Genomic DNA, 22,681 nt, shown 5'->3' with positions numbered 1-22,681 from the left:
GAGAGAAAACCATATGATTGACAGATAAAGAGGCCAACTTCTCAAAGATAAAGAGAGTTTATGTCTAGAAAGTCTAAAGGATGCTAACTAAGCAGGCAAAACAAGATTTCTTCTTCACGTGGTAATGTTTAGCATTAATAGGTGTTTAGCGTTTTCCCTTAAAATATGCCCAAGTAAATGTATAGGTAGACATCTATTGAAAAGAGGCTCTATTTTATACTTACTACACACTTATTATAGACTTCCTTGTTTGTAAAACAAAGAAATAAGTGTACTTGGGGTTAGTGTAGTTCTTGTGATTGTCTGTGGTCTTACCAGGAATGTCTTTAGATCTGTATGCATTTGGTTTTCATTGCAGTGTTTAGTATGTACTTTAGAGACTATGTCGGGTGTTACCTTGTTCCAAGAGTTTGTTACTGAATAGTGTGGTTAGCCAGTGGCAAACAAAATAGTCTGAAAAGACTTGTCTGGGGTAATATTTTAAACTCATTTAAATTTAGAAAAATAAAGTTGACAAAAAGCAATGTTAGAACAATTTTAAAAGTTTTCAAAAAGTGACTGTCAAATCTATGATTAAATGTATTTTCTTTCCCTTTTTGTAGTTGCCGCAATAGTGTTATTCTGTTCCGCTTCCAGCCCACATAGCATACCTCTGACAGAAGTGATTGGGCCAATATGGCTTATGCTGCTTCTGGGAACTGTACACTGCCAGATTGTTTCAACAAGAACACCCAAACCTCCTCTAAGTACAGGAGGGAAAAGAAGAAGGTACTGTCTTTTTAAAAGAGTGATCTCTGTAGATTCCTGTAATTTGAATCCAGGATTGAGTAAAATGTCTTCTAAAGTTGCTCCTTCAAATAAAACAGTGAGCTTCAGAATCAGCTACCAGATGATTTAGTTTCTGTATTAACTTCAAGGCCATCTTAAGACCACACACCTGCTTTTGTTTTTGTTTTCTTTCTTGAAGCTCATTTCTAAAGCACCTAAGATCAATGTAGGAAATATATGTTAGCTGAAGTTGCTAATAATTCCTGCTATTTACAAAATCTTGTACTTGTGATATACTTTGGCAAAAACAAAAGCCAAGAAAAATAATCAGGCTATATTCTGTTTATTAAATGCTATTTGAAGCTGTTTAATGTCCCTTGGTTAAGTAAACATAGCAAGTCTCACTGGCCGGCCAATCAGCACAATGGAATTGCCTTGACGGTCTTTTGGAGGAATTCCTTTTTGAAATATCATTGCTAAGAAATCACGACATTTGAAAATTTGGGATGTTGAGATTTAAGCCCATTTCACTTGAAAAGATAATACCTATATTATATAAATAACATTGCTGATCAGTTAGATTATAATTCTCTCTGATCTAAATTTTCTTCTTTCTTCAATATACAGCATTCAAGTGGGGAAGAAATGCATTTGTAAATACCTGTCCATGTGATCTTTACAACCTAATGTCCACTGACCTGTCAGTATGCGCAAAGAAACAGTACTTTAACATTAATATAAATTGGACTTGAATATGTATTTTAATATTTGGATTAACTTTTATACAGTAAATCTTAATTTTATTATGTATTAAAATTTCTCTGTTTATGTTTACCAAAATTTTGAATGTATTAATGAGAAAGTGGTTGTTAAAATTTGTAAAGCTGCCTTCCAATTCTTAATCTCTTCTGCTGAAGGAAATTAAGAAAAGCGGCGCATTTGGAAGTACATAGGGAAGGAGATGGTTCTAGTACCACAGATAATACGCAGGAGGGAGCAGTTCAGAGCCACGGTACAAGCACCTCTTACAGCGTTGGCGCTGTCTTCAGAGATCTCTGGCACGCTGCTTTCTTTTTATCAGGGTTTGTATTTATTCAGGGCTTTATGTGGCATAGAGATGCACTATCCCTTTTCTGGCACTTTAGTCTCAGGTAATGAATATTAATTGCTTTAAATATGACAACATTATGATGGGTTCTGTTTTGATAGATGGTAATGCTGTAAAGATAATGGAAAAATAGAGACTATAACATTTATTTTGGGGTATGTGTGAATACATCTATATGAGAATGAATATACTGTACCATCAAAGTGTACTTAGAACTTCTTAATTTTGGTTTCTTTTGTGATTTCTCAAGTACTATATTCTATTAAACTGGTTGTTTTACTTTTATCAACATTATAGGTAAGTTTGGCTTTAAATATGCTATGTGCATTTTGTGATTATTTTCTTTAATCCCTGCCTCAATTATATAAAATTATCTGAAATAAAACATATAGCCGTTCTTATTTAAAAGAATACAATGTATATTATATTATGAAATTCAGTTTCTCTACATTGGGCTTTTTGTGTAGTTTGTACCACAATAAAGATTTGCCAAAATAAGGATATATAGAGTAAATGTGAAAAATATATTAAAACTAATTCAATGTTGTATTATTACTTTGAAAAGTTAACTCAAAACATTTAATGGTTATGTTATTAGTTTAGATATACATATAACAAATTTGAAAAAATTAAAAGCTGTGATAAAAAACCTGAGTATTAACTGCTGAAAGTTATTAAATCAAGAAAAGGGATACTGTAAATAATCGTTTGTCATTTTTTTAACTCCTCTAATAATACCATTGTTTCATCAATATGTGACTGTGCTCTTAAGATAAAAGTTTATCATGCATTTTGCAATTAAGCAATTATTTTCTGGGCATACTTTAATCGATTATAATTTGGGGTGCAGTTTTCCAAAGTTTTAATAGTTTGTTACATGGCATTAAAGTGATTCTCTAACTGTTCTAACTGCCTATTCTTCCTCCAGAGAAGATAGAGGGTTTGTTTTGAACTTCGGTTGGATTTTTTTATCTTCTTTGTTAGTTCTTTTTTTTTCTTTTTAAATAAATAACTCTCTAACAGTAAGATGTGATAATTTTATCACTGTGATGTCATTTTCTTAAATCTCAAGACTTTCTGATGAGCAGTTAAAATAGCATAGTGGATATGTTTTGCTTTGGAGGAATCATTTATAGTTGTTTTGGTTGTTTAAAACTGATACAGTATTACTTAGTATTTAGAATTGCCCTAAATTAGTAGGTTATTGCCTTTGGAATTTTACCATATTTCTCTACTCAAATGAGATTCAGATTTCAGCTTTCCATCTTTGGCGATGTAGCATGACCTTGACTACCAGTCATTGATATTATATGGCTAAACCCTTTGTATTTATTCCCTTTAATCATTGAAAACTGTAATCTAAATGTTTTTAAAGATGTACTGTTTTCATCACTCTTCATTGGTGACTGGTTTGCCAACATATGAATAAGACTGCTATAAATATTAGGTACAAAAAGATCCTAAGAAAAATATTTTTAGAAGTTCTAAACTGAGTTCTGAAATCTTGATAATGTCTTGTTCTTTCAGCTTTTGATAAGTCAGAAAGGGATTTAACTGAAATATCAACTGAAACTTAAAGTATTTCTGTTGACAATAAATTGAAAAGCTGAATACTTTCATTAGGATATCTGAATTAACATAACTGGTGGGAAAATAAATGCAAAAGCACACAAATATCTAAGCTTGTGTATAGTATCTTACTGGCTTTCAGATGTTAAGATGAGAACTATTTTTACATTCTGTACTTACAAGTTTGGAAAAGCTCTATTTATCATCATCTCTAAGTACATTTTCTTTAGATAAAACAGTTCTTTTTAAAATAAGACAGTATTTCTCATTTGAAAAAAAATTAGGAATTATAAAAGAACTCTGTGAAGCTGAGAAAACAAAGGCAAATAATCTATCAATTTAAAAAATGTAGAAATCAACCATATTTCGTAAGGATTTAATACCTTAATTTCAGTGAATTATAATCTCAAATGAGCATAGTATAGTTTCTACCAAAAAGATTGAATAGGAATAATTACATCTAGAGTGTGTATCTCCTCAGCATAATACCTATTTCAAATTTAGATAGATTCTCAATTTTCTTTCATGTCCTTAAAGATTCATTTGACCATCACAATATCATTGAAAAACAGTAAGTAGGAATTATGCTTTTTTTTTTTAGTAAAACATGTGACTTATATAAATTGACTTGGTGAATTAGAGACAGCTACCAGAATAAAACCAGATTGCATGTTAAATTATGTGCCGCACTGACCTAACTGAAAGATTTCTGTCCCATTTAGCCTCCAGATTTACTGTTCAAACACTAAAGTGAAAGTTAAAAATTTAATAAATTGATTTCTTCACATAATGGAGTAAACTACTATATGGTAAGGGTATGCATAGTGGTATGTAGTCCCCCCAGAAATTTTTGGTACAAGGATTAAAATTTGATTTTTGATAGCTAGAGTTTAAATTGTTCAGTCATTTAAGCTGTAAACTGAGTGAAGCTCTCTTGCCTGTCTTCCACAGACAAGGATGAAGACTATGTAAATGCCAGTATATCCCAGATTTTTAAGAATATCTTATGGCCACAACTAGATAACTCATCAGATTTGTTATGTCACTGTACTTTAGAATTGGACTAGTGTTAGAAAAATTACAGGTACCATAAAAAAACCTAATTTGGTATACACCTCTGAAGCTTATGTGTTGTAGAGGATATCTAAGGAAACGGGGGACCAAATGTCTTATATTAGCATGTGATCAAGTTGTATGGATAGCTCCTGATAGCGGTGATGGTAATATGTATGCTCGGGGGTCATTTTCTTATATCTGAAATTTTATGCACTCTCTCTCTAACCTCCCTCTTGCCACTATTCCTAACCTTGTGCAATTGAGAGCAGGACTAGAAATTTCATACTATGTTCTCGAACAAGAGTTATGTTATTGCTAACCTCTGCATATCAACTCTTTCTAATGTCCTTTAGTACTGAAAGGATGATCTTCAGTTGGATCTATCTATATACCTCTGCATATTTTTGAGTGCACCAACATATACTTCCAAATATTTTTTTCCCCTGGTAGTACAAAGTACCATGAATGTTCTACCTGATTACCTCATTAGGTATTTTCATATAAAAACACACTGGTTTTCATGTTTTGTACAGAAGATTTGAGATTTTAGAAGCTAGTATGATATTCTTTAAAAGTTGTGTTGACTTTCTGATTAAAGTTTTTAATGAAAAGCAACCAGTTTTGTGATTTTTTTTTATGGTGTAGATTGTACGTTTATTTGCATTTTTTCAGAAAAGAACAAAATCATTTATCTTGCAAAGGAACTAAGGTATTTAAGTGATATGTATTTCTAAAAGTCATTTCCTCCTAAGAGTGTTTTTGACATACATCTCAAGCATAATACTTCTATAAAACTCTAAGCCTTGACCATGGCAGTGAACTTGCACATTGTTTCTTTGCAAATGCTGTCTGTTCAAAATCCAGTGCTGGAAATACTGCCTCTATCATGAAGTAAGTAAAATCAGCATAGACTTGTATGTCTTCTAAGGTGCTACTAATCTCACTGCCCAGATGCCTGTGACTCACAGTGTTCGGGTTGATCTAAGAAAATACTGTTAACTCTGATGTTATTAAGTGAATGTATTATATGTGTTAAGTGTAGCTATCAAATGGTAAACTTTCTGTGAATAATATTATTTGCTATACTGTAGTACTTAAATTTCTCATACCAGCTTCTTTCCACCCTGCTTTTTATTTTTGGTAGGGAATGACGATTTAGATATATGTATTTGTTTTAAAACCAAAATACTGTTTACTTTGATTCAATTTATTTTTGTACCTGTTTTAGAGTTGAATTAAATAGAAGTAGCTTCCCCTTAAAAAATATACTCTTAAGAATTTCATAATATTAAAAAAATAAATCTCTTATTCCTGCTGCCTTTCCTTACTATTTTTACTCTCAAACAAGGGAATGGGAGGAATTACTTAAACATCTGAGTACTGATAGCCTATGTTCCTTGGAGAAATTAATATTAGTCAGTGAAGTTCTTACTTTCAGCTACTAGTACAATATGCATGACAGAGCATTGTGGTAAAACTAAATCTCACCTGGAGTGGTCACAATTTTTTATGGTCACAATTTTTTGCTCTTTACCTACATTAATTGGAATTCATCTCTCCTACTATTTCTCCTTTCATCATTTCCTCTGTGATCAAACCCAAAGAATGCCCTAATCAGGGCATAAATTAAGTGTACTTTTAAAATATGTAATTTTATTTTGAAACAATTTCAAACATAGAAAAGTTGAGAACAGTGCAAAGAACTCCCATATATCTTTCACCCAAAGACCCAGTTCAAATTCTGCTAAGTGCCCTTATCAATATCCTTTACAACAAAAGGATCTAATCTGGGATCATGTACCACAGCCAGTGGTCACATCTCTCTAGTCTCCTTCAATCTGCGACAGACTTCAGTCTTTCCTCAACTTCCATATTTTTCACATTTTTTGAAGACTCCAGGGCAATCACTTTGTTAGAATGTCCCTTAATCTGGGTTTGTGCCTGTGATGTTCTATACCTGGCTCCAAGTGACTTGTGAGAGCTGAATATGCATCTCTCTTCCCAATTCTTTGTTCAGTGTTACCTCTTGGTACTTGAAATTGGCCAAGGATGGGATTATTTACACCACAAAAATCAGAAAACACTACAGACAAGGGCTTTTTATCCCTCAAGAGCCAGTTCTTTAACATTTTGCAGCAGACTACTCAGTGGTATGATATTTCTTCATGATTAAACCCAAGTTACACATTTTTGGCAGGAATATAACAGGAGTGGTACTTTGCTCTCATTGCATCCTGTCAGGTGGCAAACAATGTAGATTTTTTCCCATACGAGTGATATAATAATCACTTGATTTAAATTCCTGTCTGAGATACTTTAAGAATATGAAAACAACCCATTTCTCATCCCACCTTGACTCTCTAGTTTTAGCTTTCATTGATAATGCTTGCCTGAATAATTATGATGATGGCTGTCAGTTGGTGATTTTTCTAATTTCATCATTCCTTCTACATTTATTAATTAATATTTTACTTTAAGGAAAGCTTTCCCTTTATTTACTCATGGATTTCTATTTTACTCAGTTTGTTATGGTCACTTATTTTGATGATCAGATTGGCCTAAATTTGGCCAGTGGAGCCCTTTGAGCAGTTTCTTTGTCTTTTTGACATGTCCTTATCATTCTTTGAGTACTTCCTTACTTCCTGGCACAACTAAATGTTTCAGGTTCAGCTTGTACTTCTGCCTCAGCCCCAGAACCATTCTTTTCTTCAAGGAGAGTGGTATATAGAAACCAAGATCTGAGCACTAGATGTGCTCATTGCTGTTGAGATGTTGCTACCCCCAGCCTTCTGGGCATAACTAGAAAGTGTGTGTGGGGTTGGGGAGGGGATGCATGCATTTATGTATGTGTTTATCCCCTGACATTTATATTTATTTATATGTCTATATGTATTATAAACAGTGACTTAGCAAAGACAGCTCCAATTCACATATAATGCCACAGAGTTCATTTTATCTTTTCTCCTCTCTGTATTTATGTCTTCCTTCTCTATCACTGAAAAACATAGTTCCCATTGTCCTCAATATGCCTATGTATTCACTTAACCCTCTGTAAGTAGCCATCTCCCAATCACACTAGGCTGCCCCTGGTACTCTACCCTGAAATTGTCCTTGAATAGGCTGCTTTATTGGCCGGCACTGGGCTGACCCTCCTGTCCCACTCCAACAGTATTCCTGAAGTGCTGTTATTACCAGCCACTGCCAAGCTGCCTGGATTTGTACTTTGAACAACTTTGTAAACTCTGATGGTGGTACTTATATTTACTATTTTCTTTGTCATTTCAGCTTGCTTAGCAACTGATTAGCATTTAGTTTATGAGAAACATCAGATAGCTGCTATGTCTTAGTAACTTACAATTCATTTCTCCTGATAGTGTTGCATGTACCTTGAAGAGTTAATGGGTAGAGAAACAACCAAGAGAAAACTGGAAAGAGGCAGAGATAAGGAAGAGAGGAAGTGGCAGATAGCTGAAAGGTATCACATAGAATAGGTGCTGGTAGTCCTCTTCCCCTGACTTACCAAAGTCATTACCCTGTCCTAGTAAGGAAAGAATATATTCCCCTTATAAAAATCCGTAAAGCAGCAGTTGCTACTGATTGAAAGCCCTTTTCAACTAGGCCCATTTTGTTCTCTCAGGTTCTTTTTCTACTTTGACTATTGATCTCCAGGCTTATGTTTTCAACTGCCTACTGAGTTTTCTCAGGGTGTTCTTGGGCACTTGAGCTCCAACATTTCTATCTTTTTTCCAAATAAATTACTCCTCTTGCGTACCCTGTCTGATGAATAGTTCTACCAACTATCCAGTCTTCCTTTACCTCATTCACCTCCTTTTCCAGCCTTGTGTAATTTCCATAAACTTTTATAAATACCTTTCCTGCACACTCCATATTTTCATGTTGCACCATGTTCAAGGGAAAGGAAACAATTAATAACTGGTGTTCCTATTTCTTCAGGCAGATAAAGTCACTTTTGCCTACACCTTGTATTTTACATTTTTGCCCATCTCCTCTCTACTATAATTCATTTTCCTTCCTCCTTCTGCCACTCTTAAATCAACTTTCTTCTATGGTGCATTCCCTTGGTCTCTCCATGCCTCTTAGGGTCATATAGAAAGAAAAGGGTCAGAAAATTGGGCTTCTGATTCTTGAACTCCTAGAGATGTGTTCTGAATGACTAAAAAGTATCAAAGCTCTAGAGCTTATGAGAAGTATGGTCTGTCTGTTCCCTTTAATAACCTTGCAGGAAAAGGGCAGGTAGGAAGGGGCCTGTGTTTGTGTTATGACAAAAATGTTCTAGGCTTTGATGAATGTGTTAAGAATAAATCCTAACAGGCAGTTTTCTAAAGAGTGTGGGCAGTTGGAGGTGGTGTGGAGAATATAATTAGCCTCTTAGTAGAACTTTATTCTAGTGCCAGCTTTGCCTCTAACTGGCTGTGTGACCTTAAGTAAGTCACATAGAACTCTTTATATTTCTGATTCCTTGTTTCCAAAATTAGCATTCAGAATAGGTAAATTCTAAGATACCACTCGGTTCTAAAAGATTTTAATAGAACGAAGTAACTAGTATGAAACATAATTTTTCTGTGCATTTTTTAAAACTTTTGTTTTTTGATCTCATGAGGGCAGTATACTAGTTTTATTTTTCCTTTCTTGCAAAACTGGTATGTTAGAGAAAATTCAAGGGGATTTATTTAAATATAATTAAATAATTGCTTTTTAATAATGTCTAATGATAGACTTAATCTTCATTGAGCACATTCTAAGTTTGTGTGTGACTTACCATTTCTTTTGGATAGCCATTCTTTCTCCCACTGTAGTCTCTGACAAGGACTCCTAGAGCATTTGCCTATTAATAAAAAATGTCTTGTTTATTATTTCCTATGTTGTATTTTATGTATGGGGAAAAATCTAATTACTGTAAATGAGGAACCTTAATTGTAGCCTTTTAGGGCTTTGTAAACTACATGATTAGTAATATTTTTTACAGAGTATTTCGGTGGGTGAAAGAGGTTGGTTACCTCTTTATTTTCTTTGTGTTCTTCATTTCTACTTCCATTATTTGGAACCTTGTATAAAGTTTTCCCTTTTTTCATTTATTTTTATGTTACCAAAGGTCCTATGTCTCCCATTTGTATATTAAGATGAATTTTTCTGACATATTTTTGTATATATACTAATGGTAAAGTGTTTGGGTAAATGAGAGTATTAAAATTAAGCAAAAACACTGATTGCAACTTAATTTGGTAATTACTGAGATCTTTTTTTTAAATAAAACTTAAAAAATATGTTAACTGTAATAAAATGGGCAAAATTTTAATTTTAATCTTATACTTTACTCAAAGACCAGGTGATTTTGACCAAGAATTATTTGGTAAGTTGTGAGTATTTTTCTTCTTAGATCAAAGAAAGCAAAGAATTCAATTGATAAATCAACTGAGACTGACAATGGCTATGTATCCCTTGACGGGAAAAAGACTGTTAAAAGCAGTGAAGACGGAATGCAAAGCCATGAACCTCAGTGTGAAAGTATTCAGCCAGAAGAAACAACCTGGAACACAGGAACACTGAGGAACACTCCCAGCAAAGTAAGTGTGATTTTTTAAAATAGTTTTGTCTTTGTGATTTTAGGCATGGTGATTGCCCTTGAGCTATGTATTCTCTCCAGAATTTATTCTGTGAGACTTTACAAATCACACTGATGAAGCTGAAAATCAGATAAAGTAATATGAATAAACATCACTGACAATATAACTTGACACTTTTCTGAATTGATTGATGGTTCCAATTTTTCCAAAATGTTAAAGCACTTTATAATTTATAGATGATATTTGTTAAACCTTATCTTTTCTTTCTCTGTTGCCATGTGTGTAAGAATTTGTTTTGAATGACACATCTAAATTATTCTAGAAACTGAACTAGGAATCTGGTTTTCCACTTATGTTCTCTACTATTCACCATCCTGAACTACCATTCACCTTCTGCCTCATAAGCCATTATTAAATCAATGATGGTCTTATAATTGATGGCATTTTAAGTTTATAAAAATAGTGTACTTATTAGTTCATCTCAGGTCTCAGCTTCTTTTTAAATATCCTCTGATCTGGCTTGTATCTGATTTCTTAATTTTGTAAGCTATTTAAAATCCTTTTGTGAAGGATTGATGATATTCGGCAAATGACTGTTGAATTATTGTTAAAATAACAGTATAGTCATTGATTTAAGACATTTTCTCAGAAAATCAGGTATTACTAGTCATTTACTTTGAGGTTTGAAGGTACTTAAAGGTGTATATGTGTGTATAGTCTATGTATAATTTAGAATTTGCAGTTTGAAGCTACTTAAAGGTGTGTGTGTGTGTGTATAATCTATGTATAATTTAGAATTTGCAGTTTTAAGGCTACAAGGTCAGTCAGAAATGGCCAGTAACCCTAATTGTGTACTCCCAATTTAGGATACCCACAGGACAATAACAAATGTTTCTGATGAAGTTTCCAGTGAGGAAGGTCCTGAAACAGGATACCCATTACGCCGTCATGTGGACAGGACTTCTGAGAGCATTCTTCGTAATAGAAAGTCACATCATTATAAGAAAAATTACCCTAATGAGGTATATACTTTGGCCTTACATATCTACATACATAACTGTTTTACATTACTAATTACAATTTCTTTCAGCAATTGAATATCTTTGAGATAACAAATACTTCCCATCAGTATCAATATGCTATTGTAATATGATCTGGATTTATAGAGTAGCAGTTTTAGATTTATGTATTGTACATGATAAATAGCCACACATTTCTACTCATTTTGTGCATTATTTCTGAAGACTCATACATTCAGTTTGCTGTTTACTATTAAGGAAGACCATCCTGGAGAGACAGTCTATGAACTCCTGTGTTAGTCTTTTCCACAGTTTGAAAGGCTGATAACTTCTTGATTATAGCAGAATTACTATCTAAGTGACTTCCTTCATGTAATTGTCACCAGTCATTAAGTTGCTCATTCTATAATAGTCAATTTTTTCATCTTTGATTCTGTTTTTCTTTGTTAATATTTCTTTTTCTCTACACCCTTTTCTAACTTCATCACATCTCTTGAAACTATCTAAATAGAAAAAGAGTTTGATTCAATTGTGTTTTCAGTTTTATTCTAAAGACAGAGCATTTAATTATCTCTCTTCAAGGCAAATGAATTACTCCTTAGGTCACTTTGATAACCACTATGTTATACTCTGTTTGGACTGTATTAGAATTCTTTTTCTTGATAATTTAAGGTTAAGCTTTAGAAAAATCAAATACGCTGTGCTGGAATGTGCAAACCTTGAGGGTCTTAAGATTAGAAGAGGTTCCTGTTCTTTGTACACTCTTCTGTGTGGTCATCTCTGGTTAATCTTTATGGTGACTGGCTGTTTAGTGGCTGCCATTAGTCAAACACTGAAGTCAGTGTGTCTGCTCTAACATTTTCCTCTCACTATCTGTTCCTAAACCAGATGACCATGCTTGTGAGGTTCAGTCTTACTCTATATACAATTAGAAGTCATTTGATCTTGGACAGGATTCAGGACCTCCTATAGAAGGAAGTCTACACTTCCCTACAGAATAAACTATTTGGCTTTAGAGACACTTTGCTCACCCTATAATTTTGCCCTTCTTAGTTTGCAACCACATTTTGAACGATTGAGATTCTTGAAGGGCAGAACATTATTCTACTAATCTTAACTTTTAAATAAATATGTTGCTTAAATCTTCTAGATGTCAAACTATGTAAAGCTAATAGCTAGTAGGTATTGGTTTTAGATATTTTTTTAATGATGTAAAAGATTACATAAAATTAAAATCTGGTCTTCACATTCTTCATTTGTAAGTAAGGAACTTTAGAATAGACAATGTTTAAAAAGCTGCATTTCAGTTCCAAAAAATTCTGACTGTCAAGTCAAACCAACTTCAAAGAGTATTTTAAAAAGACAAAACAAAAATTCCTTTGAATAAATAGAATTAAGACAGAAGATTTATAGTATTGTTTTGCATCTTTATGTATATATTATCATACTCTCTTCAAAAAACTATTGGTGATATTTTTTCTTTAAGGCACAGAGAAATCATTTGGGGAAATATTTTGTGGGTGGGTCTAGAGGGCTTCACTATATGATGACTGGTTGGGGACCCAGCCATTTGTTATAGGCCTCCCAGATGTCACTATCTACAGGTATACTTTTTGGGGACATTTTGTTTTTCAGGAAGAATCATCCAAAATTTTGGTGGCATGTAGTGGTAGACATAACAACAGGCTGCCGTGGCATTTGGCCCCAAGGGGATTAGGGATGAGGTGGTGATCTTGACATTCAGTATGTCAACTTTCACTTATCTCCTTTCCTGTCTTCTCATTCCTTGCTCTTGTTCCCACTCCACCCTTGTTTCTTGCCTTTTTCTACTAACTACTATATCTGCTTGGCTTCATCCATTCTCCTGTGGGGAAGATGACAACGGAATTCTTGATTATCTGGGATATAGGAGGTGTCCTGTGGAATAGATAACTTCTTTTAAGCATTTGTCCTATTTCTTGCTCTATCTTAATTTTACAGGTATCTTAAATTTTTATTCCCTGTAGATTAGCTTTCATCTAATAAAGGTTGCATTTGATGGGAATCATAATGAAGGAACTGTGGGCTTGGAGTCACACTCTTTAAATGACCTTGGAAAAGTTATTTAACTTGTCTAAGTCTCTGTGCATCTGTACAATGAAGAAGGAAGACCAGCCTCATCAGATTGTTAGAATTAAATGGGATTATGCATGAAAAAAGCCTGGCAAAAAGCATTGATAATATAGATACTTATTCTCGTCAAATAAATAATCTTTCTCCTCTTAATTTGACTATATGCTCAGTTTTAACTGTCTAAAGATTGAAGTAAGCAGAGCAAGCCAAATTAAATGAGATATTAACTCAAGCTTTTTTCTTCAATTCAAAAATTTCCAATTTTTTATGCTTTACCCAGTAATTTATAGTGAAATCGAAGTGGCATTAATCACCTAAATATTATAGTAAAATTCTGTTTGAAATGTAAGTAATTATAAGCAATATTTTTTGCATTTATAAAATGGCCCACTTATTAATTAGTACTTGGCAAGACACATTTATAAAGAATTACAGATATGCACTCTCCCTGAAATCACCCATTAGTTTCAGTTGAACAGTCCAGGCCTTAAACCCTGTTACTTTTTTCTGTATCTGATTAGCAAGTCTGTACCAGAAATTAGTGATAGACAATAAGCTAGCTTTATCAAAAATCTGAAGTTCGTAATTACTGATTACTTAGTACATTCTGTGCCTTGCTATCTAATGAAAATTGTTGCAATAAAAACTGCTTATATTTCAGGTATTCTGTTTGACATTAGTTAATCTGAGAATTTTAGAGTGCTTTTTATAAAACAGCAGGCTCGTTTTTGCCTTTTTTTCTTTCTGTTATTTTTTCTGTTTATTTCTTTATTCATTTTTCTGCTCAACTCTTTCAAAAAACTTTTAACTCTCCCTCAGACAACCATCTTCCCACAGATACTCTTATCAACACATTAAATATGTATTCATGGTACCCATTTTAATATCTATAAGTTAATTATTAATCATGTATCTCTTGTTACCTTTGGAACGGATGGCAAAAAAAAATACTGTATTTGGTTTCTTTCATGGCCTTAGAGTATATTTGGGAGTTAGAATTTATTTGAGAATATGAAATACATGAACATTTAATTAACTCAGACAATATAATGGATGCTGTATAGCAATGCAGAATTTATTGCTAAATGAATATAAGTAATAATAACTCACTTCAGGGACAAAGTGATCACTCTAAATAGTAGACTTTAATATTTGTTGAGCCTCTGCTTTGTACTAGGTTTTTATTAAAAGGTAACAGTGCTTATTTAATTTTCACTATCTCTTTAAGGTAAATAGTTTTGTTTCCCATGTTAGATAACTAAACTAAGGCTCAAAAACAAGGTAGGCCATCCATAAAGAGGTACAGATGGAATTTTCCTGGCACTTTGTTGAGGAGGAGCTGAAGGAAGGTAGGATTAGTAATGAGAGTTAGGCTCTGAGGCTAGAGTGTCAAAGAACAAGCCGTGTTTAGGGGGTGGGGAGTAGCCCAGTGTCGCTAGAGGAGGAGGTTGTGGTGTACAGAACAAGTTCCAAAAGTAGCACATTGAAGACAAGCATGCTGCGTGTAGGAATTTGAACTTTTTCTAGAAAAGCAATGGGGAGCCTCAGGATTTTGGTCAGAAAAGTGAAAGAACAACTGCACTTAGGAAGGTTAATTTGAAAAGAGAGGAAGGCCTTCAAGACAGGAGTGAATTAGGAGCCCTCTTAAGCAAGCAAGGTGCGAATGACAGTATTTGAATCCTGGTGGTAGTAGCATGGTAAAGAGAAACATAAAACACTTTAGAGTAGAACTGATAAATTTCAGTGACAGGATAGCCAAACACAGATCCCAAAATTTCAGCATACTTGGCTATAAGGATGGCTGTTACCATTCTTTATTCAGGAAAAGTTATTTTGAATTAATTTAGATAAAAAACTTACTCAAAAGTATTTATTTTGTACATTTAAAACTCCTAGGAAAAAAGTAAACTGATCGGAAATTATTTAACTTTTGCTTTTTTTTTTTTTTTTTTTTTTGAGAGGGCATCTCTCATATTTATTGATCAAATGGTTGTTAACAACAATAAAATTCAGTATAGGGGGGTCAACGCTCAATGTACAATCATTAATCCATCTCAAGCCTAATTCTCGTCAGTCTCCAATCTTCTGAAGCATAACGAACAAGTTCTTACATGGTGAACGAATTCTTACAGAGTGAATAAATTCTTACATGGTGAACAGTACAAGGGCATTCATCACAGAAACTTTCGGTTTTGATCATGCAATATGACTTATAAACCATCAGGTCAAATATGAATATTCATTTGATTTTTGTACTTGATTTATATGTTGATCCCACATTTCTCCTATTATTATTATTATTTTTATTTTTAATAAAATGCTGAAGTGGTAGGTAGATGCAAGATAAAGGTAGAAAACATAGTTTAGTGCTGTAAGAAGGCAAATATAGATGATCAGATGATCAGGTGTGTGCCTATGGACTAAGTATTAATCCAGGCTAGACAAGGGCAGCAAGACATCCACGGATGCAGAAGATTTCTCTCAAAGCAGGGGTGGTGAGGTTCTGAGCCTCACCTCTGTTGATCCCCAATTTCTCACCTGATGGCCCCCCTGCGACTGTGCCTGTCTTAGGTTGTTCCTCCCTTGAGGAATCTTACCCGTCTCTGGCTAACCAGTCATCTTCCGGGGCCATACAGGGAAATGTAAAGTTGGTAAGTGAGAGAGAAGCCATATTGTTTGCAAAGGTTAGCTTTTTACTTCTTTGCAGATTTATGCCCTGTGGCTTCTATGCCCAGCACTTGTCTCGAGGTATCTTTACCACCTGGAGGAATTATGATACTCGGTAAATTCTATATGAGGCACGAATTCTATTTAAGGTTTGTAATTAGGAAGGAAGAAGAAAAGCTATAGATGTAGCACATGAAGGAAACTTGGGAGGATTGATTATTTCTTTGACATATCTTCTTGTATAGTACCTTAAGTATGTATAGGTTTTAAACTACTAACTAATTTGCACACACATATTAACATAATAGGAATACGGTGACATAAACAAAGCAAATCTATAATTACCAGCCATCTCCAGTGAAGCCAAGAAAACCATTTAGGCACCCTAGGCATTTGTGAAAATTTATCTATGATATGATGGATATTGTCCAACTGTACTTGAACCATCAGACAAATTAAAGCAGCCCATTTCTGGGATCTGTTCACATCCCATATGTTCTTTTAACCATAGATAGTCTATAGTCATGAGATTTTGGGGTGCTACAACTTGCACCCCTCCCAACTCCTGGTTGAGTTCCAACAGTACAGATCCAGTCAAATTCGTTGTCTCACTGTATGCACATGCCAGCCTAGACATCTCCCTCCTCCTTCTTATGGCAAGTCCAGGAGACGGTGGGCTGGATGCAGCCACAACCGCAGCATCGTCCGGATCCCTGTGGAGGCTTTTTGATGATCATCCCCCGGCACGAGTCCTCCAGAGAGTGCTGATGCCGGAAGCTCCTCCTCATATCGTATCTTAGTTCATTTTCTGGGTATCCAAGCTAGGCCTTGATCTTCTGCGTAGAAACAAACAGACCCTTTGCCCACACTTTGACATGCCCTCTATACCACTGTGCAGAACTCATTGGAGGTCAGCACACAGTAACTGCTTTTTTTTTTTTTTTTTAATTAAGAGAAAGGAATATTATCAGAAAAGAGTACCTCCATAGCTGATCATCTGACACCCTTTAAGTGATCAACATTAAGGATATTTAAAGCATGCGTTGATCTTTGATTTACCAATAGTTTTATCCTGTTAAGGAGTAATCCCCTTTTCTTTCTTTCTTTCTTTCTTTTTTTTTTAAAAATTTTTAATCTACACTTACCTGAAGAATACTGTGTTTACTATGCTCTCCCCTATATCAGGTCCCCCCTAACAACCACATTACGGTTACTGTCCATCAGCTTAGCAAAATGTGGTAGAGTCACTACTTGTCCTCTCTGTGTTGTGCAGCCCACCCTCCCCTTTCTCCCTCCCCCCCATGCATGCTAATCTTTATACCCCCCTTCTTCTCCCCCCACCTTATCCCTCCCTGCCCACCCATCCTCCCCAGTTCCTTTCCCTTTGGTACCTGTTTGTCCATTTTTGGGTTCTGTAATTCTGCTGCTGTTTTGTTCCTTCAGTTTTTCCTTTGTTCCTATACTCCTCAGATGAGTGAAATCATTTGGTATTTCTCTTTCTCCGCTTGGCTTATTTCACTGAGCATAATACTCTCCAGCTCCATCCATGTTGCTGCAAATGGTTGGATTTTTCCACTTCTTATGGCTGAGTAGTATTCCATTGTGTATATGTACCACATCTTCTTTATCCATTCATCTACAGATGGACATTTAGGTTGCTTCCAATTCTTGGCTATTGTAAATAGTGCTGCGATAAACATAGGAGTGCATCTGTCTTTCTCAAACTTGATTGCTGCGTTCTTAGGGTAAATTCCTAGGAGTGGAATTCCTGGGTCAAATGGTAGGTCTGTTTTGAGCATTTTGATGCACCTCCATACTGCTTTCCACAATGGTTGAACTAATTTACATTCCCACCAGCAGTGTAGGAGGGTTCCCCTTTCTCCACAGCCTCGCCAACATTTGTTGTTGTTTGTCTTTTGGATGGCAGCTATCCTTACTGGTGTGAGGTGATACCTCATTGTAGTTTTAATTTGCATTTCTCTGATAATTAGCGATGTGGAGCATCTTTTCATGTGTCTCTTGGCCATCTGTATTTCTTTTTTGGAGAACTGTCTGTTCAGTTCCTCTGCCCATTTTTTAATTGGGTTATTTGTTTTTTGTTTGTTGAGGCGTGTGAGCTCTTTATATATTCTGGACGTCAAGCCTTTATCAGATCTGTCATTTTCAAATATATTCTCCCATACTGTAGGGTTCCTTTTTGTTCTATTGATGGTGTCTTTCGCTGTACAGAAGCTTTTCAGCTTAATGTAGTCCCACTTGCTCATTTTTGCTGTTGTTTTCCTTGCCCGGGGAGATATGTTCAAGAAGAGATCACTCATGTTTATATCTAAGAGGTTTTTGCCTATGTTTTTTTCCAAGAGTTTAATGGTTTCGTGACTTACATTCAGGTCTTTGATCCATTTTGAGTTTACCTTTGTATATGGGGTTAGACAATGGTCCAGTTTCATTCTCCTACATGTAGCTGTCCAGTTTTGCCAGCACCATCTGTTGAAGAGACTGTCATTTTGCCATTGTATGTCCATGGCTCCTTTATCAAATATTAATTGACCATATATGTTTGGGTTAATTTCTGGGGTCTCTAATCTGTTCCACTGGTCTGTGGCTCTGTTCTTGTGCCAGTACCAAATTGTCTTGATTACTGTGGCTTTGTAGTAGAGCTTGAAGTTGGGGAGTGAGATCCCCCCTACTTTATTCTTCTTTTTCAGGATTGCTTTGGCTATTCGGGGTCTTTGGTGTTTCCATATGAATTTTTGAATTATTTGTTCCAATTCATTGAAGAATGTTGCTGGTAATTTGAGAGGGATTGCATCAAATCTGTATATTGCTTTCGGCAGGATGGCCATTTTGACGATATTAACTCTTCCTAGCCATGAGCATGGGATGAGTTTCCATTTATTAGTGTCCCCTTTAATTTCTCTTAAGAGTGACTTGTAGTTTTCAGAGTATAAGTCTTTCACTTCCTTGGTTAGGTTTATTCCTAGGTATTTTATTCTTTTTGATGCAATGGTGAATGGAATTGTTTTCCTGATTTCTCTTTCTATTGATTCGTTGTTAGTGTATAGGAAAGCTACAGATTTCTGTGTGTTGATTTTGTATCCTGCAACTTTGCTGTATTCCGATATCAGTTCTAGTAGTTTTGGAGTGGAGTCTTTAGGGTTTTTTATGTACAGTATCATATCATCTGCAAATAGTGACAGTTTAACTTCTTCTTTACCAATCTGGATTCCTTGTATTTCTTTGTTTTGTCTGATTGCCGTGGCTAGGACCTCCAGTACTATGTTAAATAACAGTGGGGAGAGTGGGCATCCCTGTCTGGTTCCCGATCTCAGTGGAAATGCTTTCAGCTTCTCGCTGTTCAGTATAATGCTGGCTGTGGGTTTATCATATATGGCCTTTATTATGTTGAGGTACTTGCCCTCTATTCCCATTTTGCTGAGAGTTTTTATCATGAATGGATGTTGAATTTTGTCAAATGCTTTTTCAGCATCTATGGAGATGATCATGTGGTTTTTGTCTTTCTTTTTGTTGATGTGGTGGATGATGTTGATGGATTTTCGAATGTTGTACCATCCTTGCATCCCTGGGATGAACCCCACTTGGTCATGGTGTATGATCCTTTTGATATACTGTTGAATTCTGTTTGCTAATATTTTATTGAGTATTTTTGCATCTACATTCATCAGGGATATTGGTCTGTAATTTTCTTTTTTGGTGGGGTCTTTTCCTGGTTTTGGTATTAGGGTGATGTTGGCTTCATAGAATGAGTTTGGGAGTATTCCCTCTTCTTCTATTTTGTGGAACACTTTAAGGAGAATGGGTATTATGTCTTCTCTGTGTGTCTGATAAAATTCCGAGGTAAATCCGTCCGGCCCCGGGGTTTTGTTCTTGGGTAGTTTTTTGATTACTGTTTCAATTTCTTTGCTTGTAATTGGTTTGTTTAACTTTTGTGTTTCTTCCTTAGTCAGTCTTGGGATGTTGTATTTTTCTAGGAAGTTGTCCATTTCTTCTAGGTTTTCCAGCTTGTTGGCATATAGGTTTTCATAGTAGTCTTTAATAATTCTTTGTATTTCTGTGGAGTCTGTCGTGATTTTTCCATTCTCATTTCTGATTATGTTGATTTGTGTTGACTCTCTTTTTCTCTTAATAAGTTGGGCTAGAGGCTTATCTATTTTGTTTATTTTCTCAAAGAACCAGCTCTTGGTTTCGTTGATTTTTGCTATTGTTTTATTCTTCTCAATTTTGTTTATTTCTTCTCTGATCTTTATTATGTCCCTCCTTCTGCTGACTTTAGGCCTCATTTGTTCTTCTTTTTCCAGTTTTAATAGTTGTGATGTTAGAGTATTCATTTGGGATTGTTCTTCCTTCTTCAAGTGTGCCTGGATTGCTATATACTTTCCTCTTAAGACTGCTTTCGCTGCATCCCACAGAAGTTGGGGCTTAGTGTTGTTGTTGTCATTTGTTTCTATATATTCCTTGATCTCTATTTTGATTTGTTCATTGATCCATTGATTATTTAGTAGCATGTTGTTAAGCCTCCATGTGTTTGTGAGCCTTTTTGTTTTCTTTGTAGAATTTATTTCTACTTTCATACCTTTGTGGTCTGAAAAATTGGTTGGTAGAATTTCAATATTGTGGAATTTACTGAGGCTCTTTTTGTGAGCTAGTATATGGTCTATTCTGGAGAATGTTCCATGTGCACTTGAGAAGAATGTATATCCTGTTGCTTTTGGATGTAAAGTTCTATAGATGTCTATTAGGTCCATCTGTTCTAGTGTGTTGTTCAGTGCCTGTGTGTCTTTACTTATTTTCTGCCCGGTGGATCTATCCTTTGGGGTGAGTGGTGTGTTGAAGTCTCCTACAATGAATGCATTGCAGTCTATTTCCCTCTTTAGTTCTGTTAGTATTTGCTTCACATATGCTGGTGCTCCTGTATTGGGTGCATATATATTTAGAATGGTTATATCCTCTTGTTGGACTAAGCCCTTTATCATTATGTAGTGGCCTTCTTTATCTCTTGTTACTTTCTTTGTTTTGAAGTCTATTTTGTCTGATATTAGTACTGCAACCCCTGCTTTCTTCTCACTGTTGTTTGCCTGAAATATGTTTTTCCATCCCTTGACTTTTAGTCTATGCTTATCTTTGGGTTTAAGGTGAGTTTCTTGTAAGCAGCATATAGATGGGTCTTGCTTTTTTATCCATTCTATTACTCTATGTCTTTTGATTGGTGCATTAAGTCCATTTACATTTAGGGTGACTATTGAAAGATATGTACTTATTGCCATTGCAGGCTTTAGATTCGTGGTTACCAAAGGTTCAAGGTTAGCTTCTTTAGTATCTTACTGCCTAACTTAGCTCGCTTATTGAGCTGTTATATACACTGTCTGGAGAGTCTTTTCTTCTCTCCCTTCTTATTCCTCCTCCTCCCTTCTTCATATGTTGTGTGTTTTGTTCTGTGCTCTTTTTAGGGGTGCTCCCATCTAGAGCAGTCCCTGTAGGATGCCCTGTAGAGGTGGTTTGTGGGAAGCAAATTCCCTCAGCTTTTGCTTGTCTGGGAATTGTTTGATCCCACCATCATATTTAAATGATAGTCGTGCTGGATACAGTATCCTTGGTTCAAGGCCCTTCTGTTTCATTGCATTAAGTATATCATGCCATTCTCTTCTGGCCTGTAGGGTTTCTGTTGAGAAGTCTGATGTTAGCCTGATTGGTTTTCCTTTATAGGTGACCTTTTTCTCTCTAGCTGCCTTGAAAACTCTTTCCTTGTCCTTGATCCTTGCCATTTTAATTATTATGTGTCTTGGTGTTGTCCTCCTTGGATCCTTTCTGTTGGGGGTTCTGTGTAATTCCATGGTCTGTTCGATTATTTCCTCCCCCAGTTTGGGGAAGTTTTCAGCAATTATTTCTTCAAAGACACTTTCTATCCCTTTTCCTCTTTCTTCCTCTTCTGGTATCCCTATAATACGAATGTTTTTCCTTTTGTATTGGTCACATATTTCTCTTAGTGTTGTTTCATTCCTGGAGATCCTTTTATCTCTCTCTATGTCAGCTTCTATACGTTCCTGTTCTCTGGCTTCTATTCCTTCAATGGCCTCTTGCATCTTATCCATTCTGCTTATAAATCCTTCCAGGGATTGTTTCACTTCTGTGATCTCTTTCCTGACATCTGTGATCTCCTTCCGGACTTCATCCCACTGCTCTTGCATTTTTCTCTGCATCTCATCCCATTGCTCTTGCATTTTTTTCTGCATCTCTGTCAGCATGTTCATGATTTTTATTTTGAATTCTTTTTCAGGAGGACTAGTTAGGTCTGTCTCCTTCTCAGGTGTTGTCTCTGTGATCTTTGTCTGCCTGTAGTTTTGCCTTTTCATGGTGATAGAGATAGTTTGCAGAGCTGGTACAAGTGACCGCTGGAAGAGCTTCCCTTCTTGTTGGTTTGTAGACTTTTCCTGGGAGAATAGCGACCTCTAGTGGCTTGTGCTGGGCAGCTGTGCGCAGACAGGGCTTCTGCTTCCTGCCCAGTTGCTTTGGGGTTTATCTCCGCTGTTGCTGTGGGCTTGGCCTGGCTGGGGCTGTTCCTCCAAAATGGTGGAGCCCCGTTGGAGGGGGAGCAGCCAGGAGACTATTTATCTCCGTAAGGGGTCTCTGTGCTCCCTGCTGCCCAGGGGGTTAGAGTGCCCAGAGATTCCCAGATTCCCTGCTTCTGGTCTAAGTGACCTGTCCTGCCCCTTTAAGATTTCCAAAAAGCACTCTCCAAACCAAAACAACAGCAGCAACAATGAGAGAGGGAACAGAAACAA

The 22,681-nt window shown here is 35.6% G+C and overlaps 1 protein-coding gene across 4 annotated transcripts in view; it reads left to right on the top strand.

The window, feature by feature from the left end:
* The window catches only part of PHTF2 (putative homeodomain transcription factor 2), a 183,955-nt gene that overhangs the window by 136,370 nt on the left and 24,904 nt on the right, over positions 1-22,681 (top strand). For all 4 annotated transcript variants that reach the window (XM_073238948.1, XM_073238946.1, XM_073238947.1 and 1 more), the window contains 4 exons: positions 603-768; positions 1,686-1,850; positions 9,900-10,086; positions 10,953-11,108. In XM_073238948.1, coding sequence (XP_073095049.1) covers positions 603-768; positions 1,686-1,850; positions 9,900-10,086; positions 10,953-11,108 — 674 coding nt within the window. The remainder of the gene's footprint in view (positions 1-602; positions 769-1,685; positions 1,851-9,899; positions 10,087-10,952; positions 11,109-22,681) is intronic.

Source organism: Manis javanica, chromosome 6 (genome assembly GCF_040802235.1).
Source record: "Manis javanica isolate MJ-LG chromosome 6, MJ_LKY, whole genome shotgun sequence".
NCBI classification, from domain to species: domain Eukaryota; kingdom Metazoa; phylum Chordata; class Mammalia; order Pholidota; family Manidae; genus Manis; species Manis javanica.
This window is presented reverse-complemented; position numbering and strand designations above follow the sequence as displayed.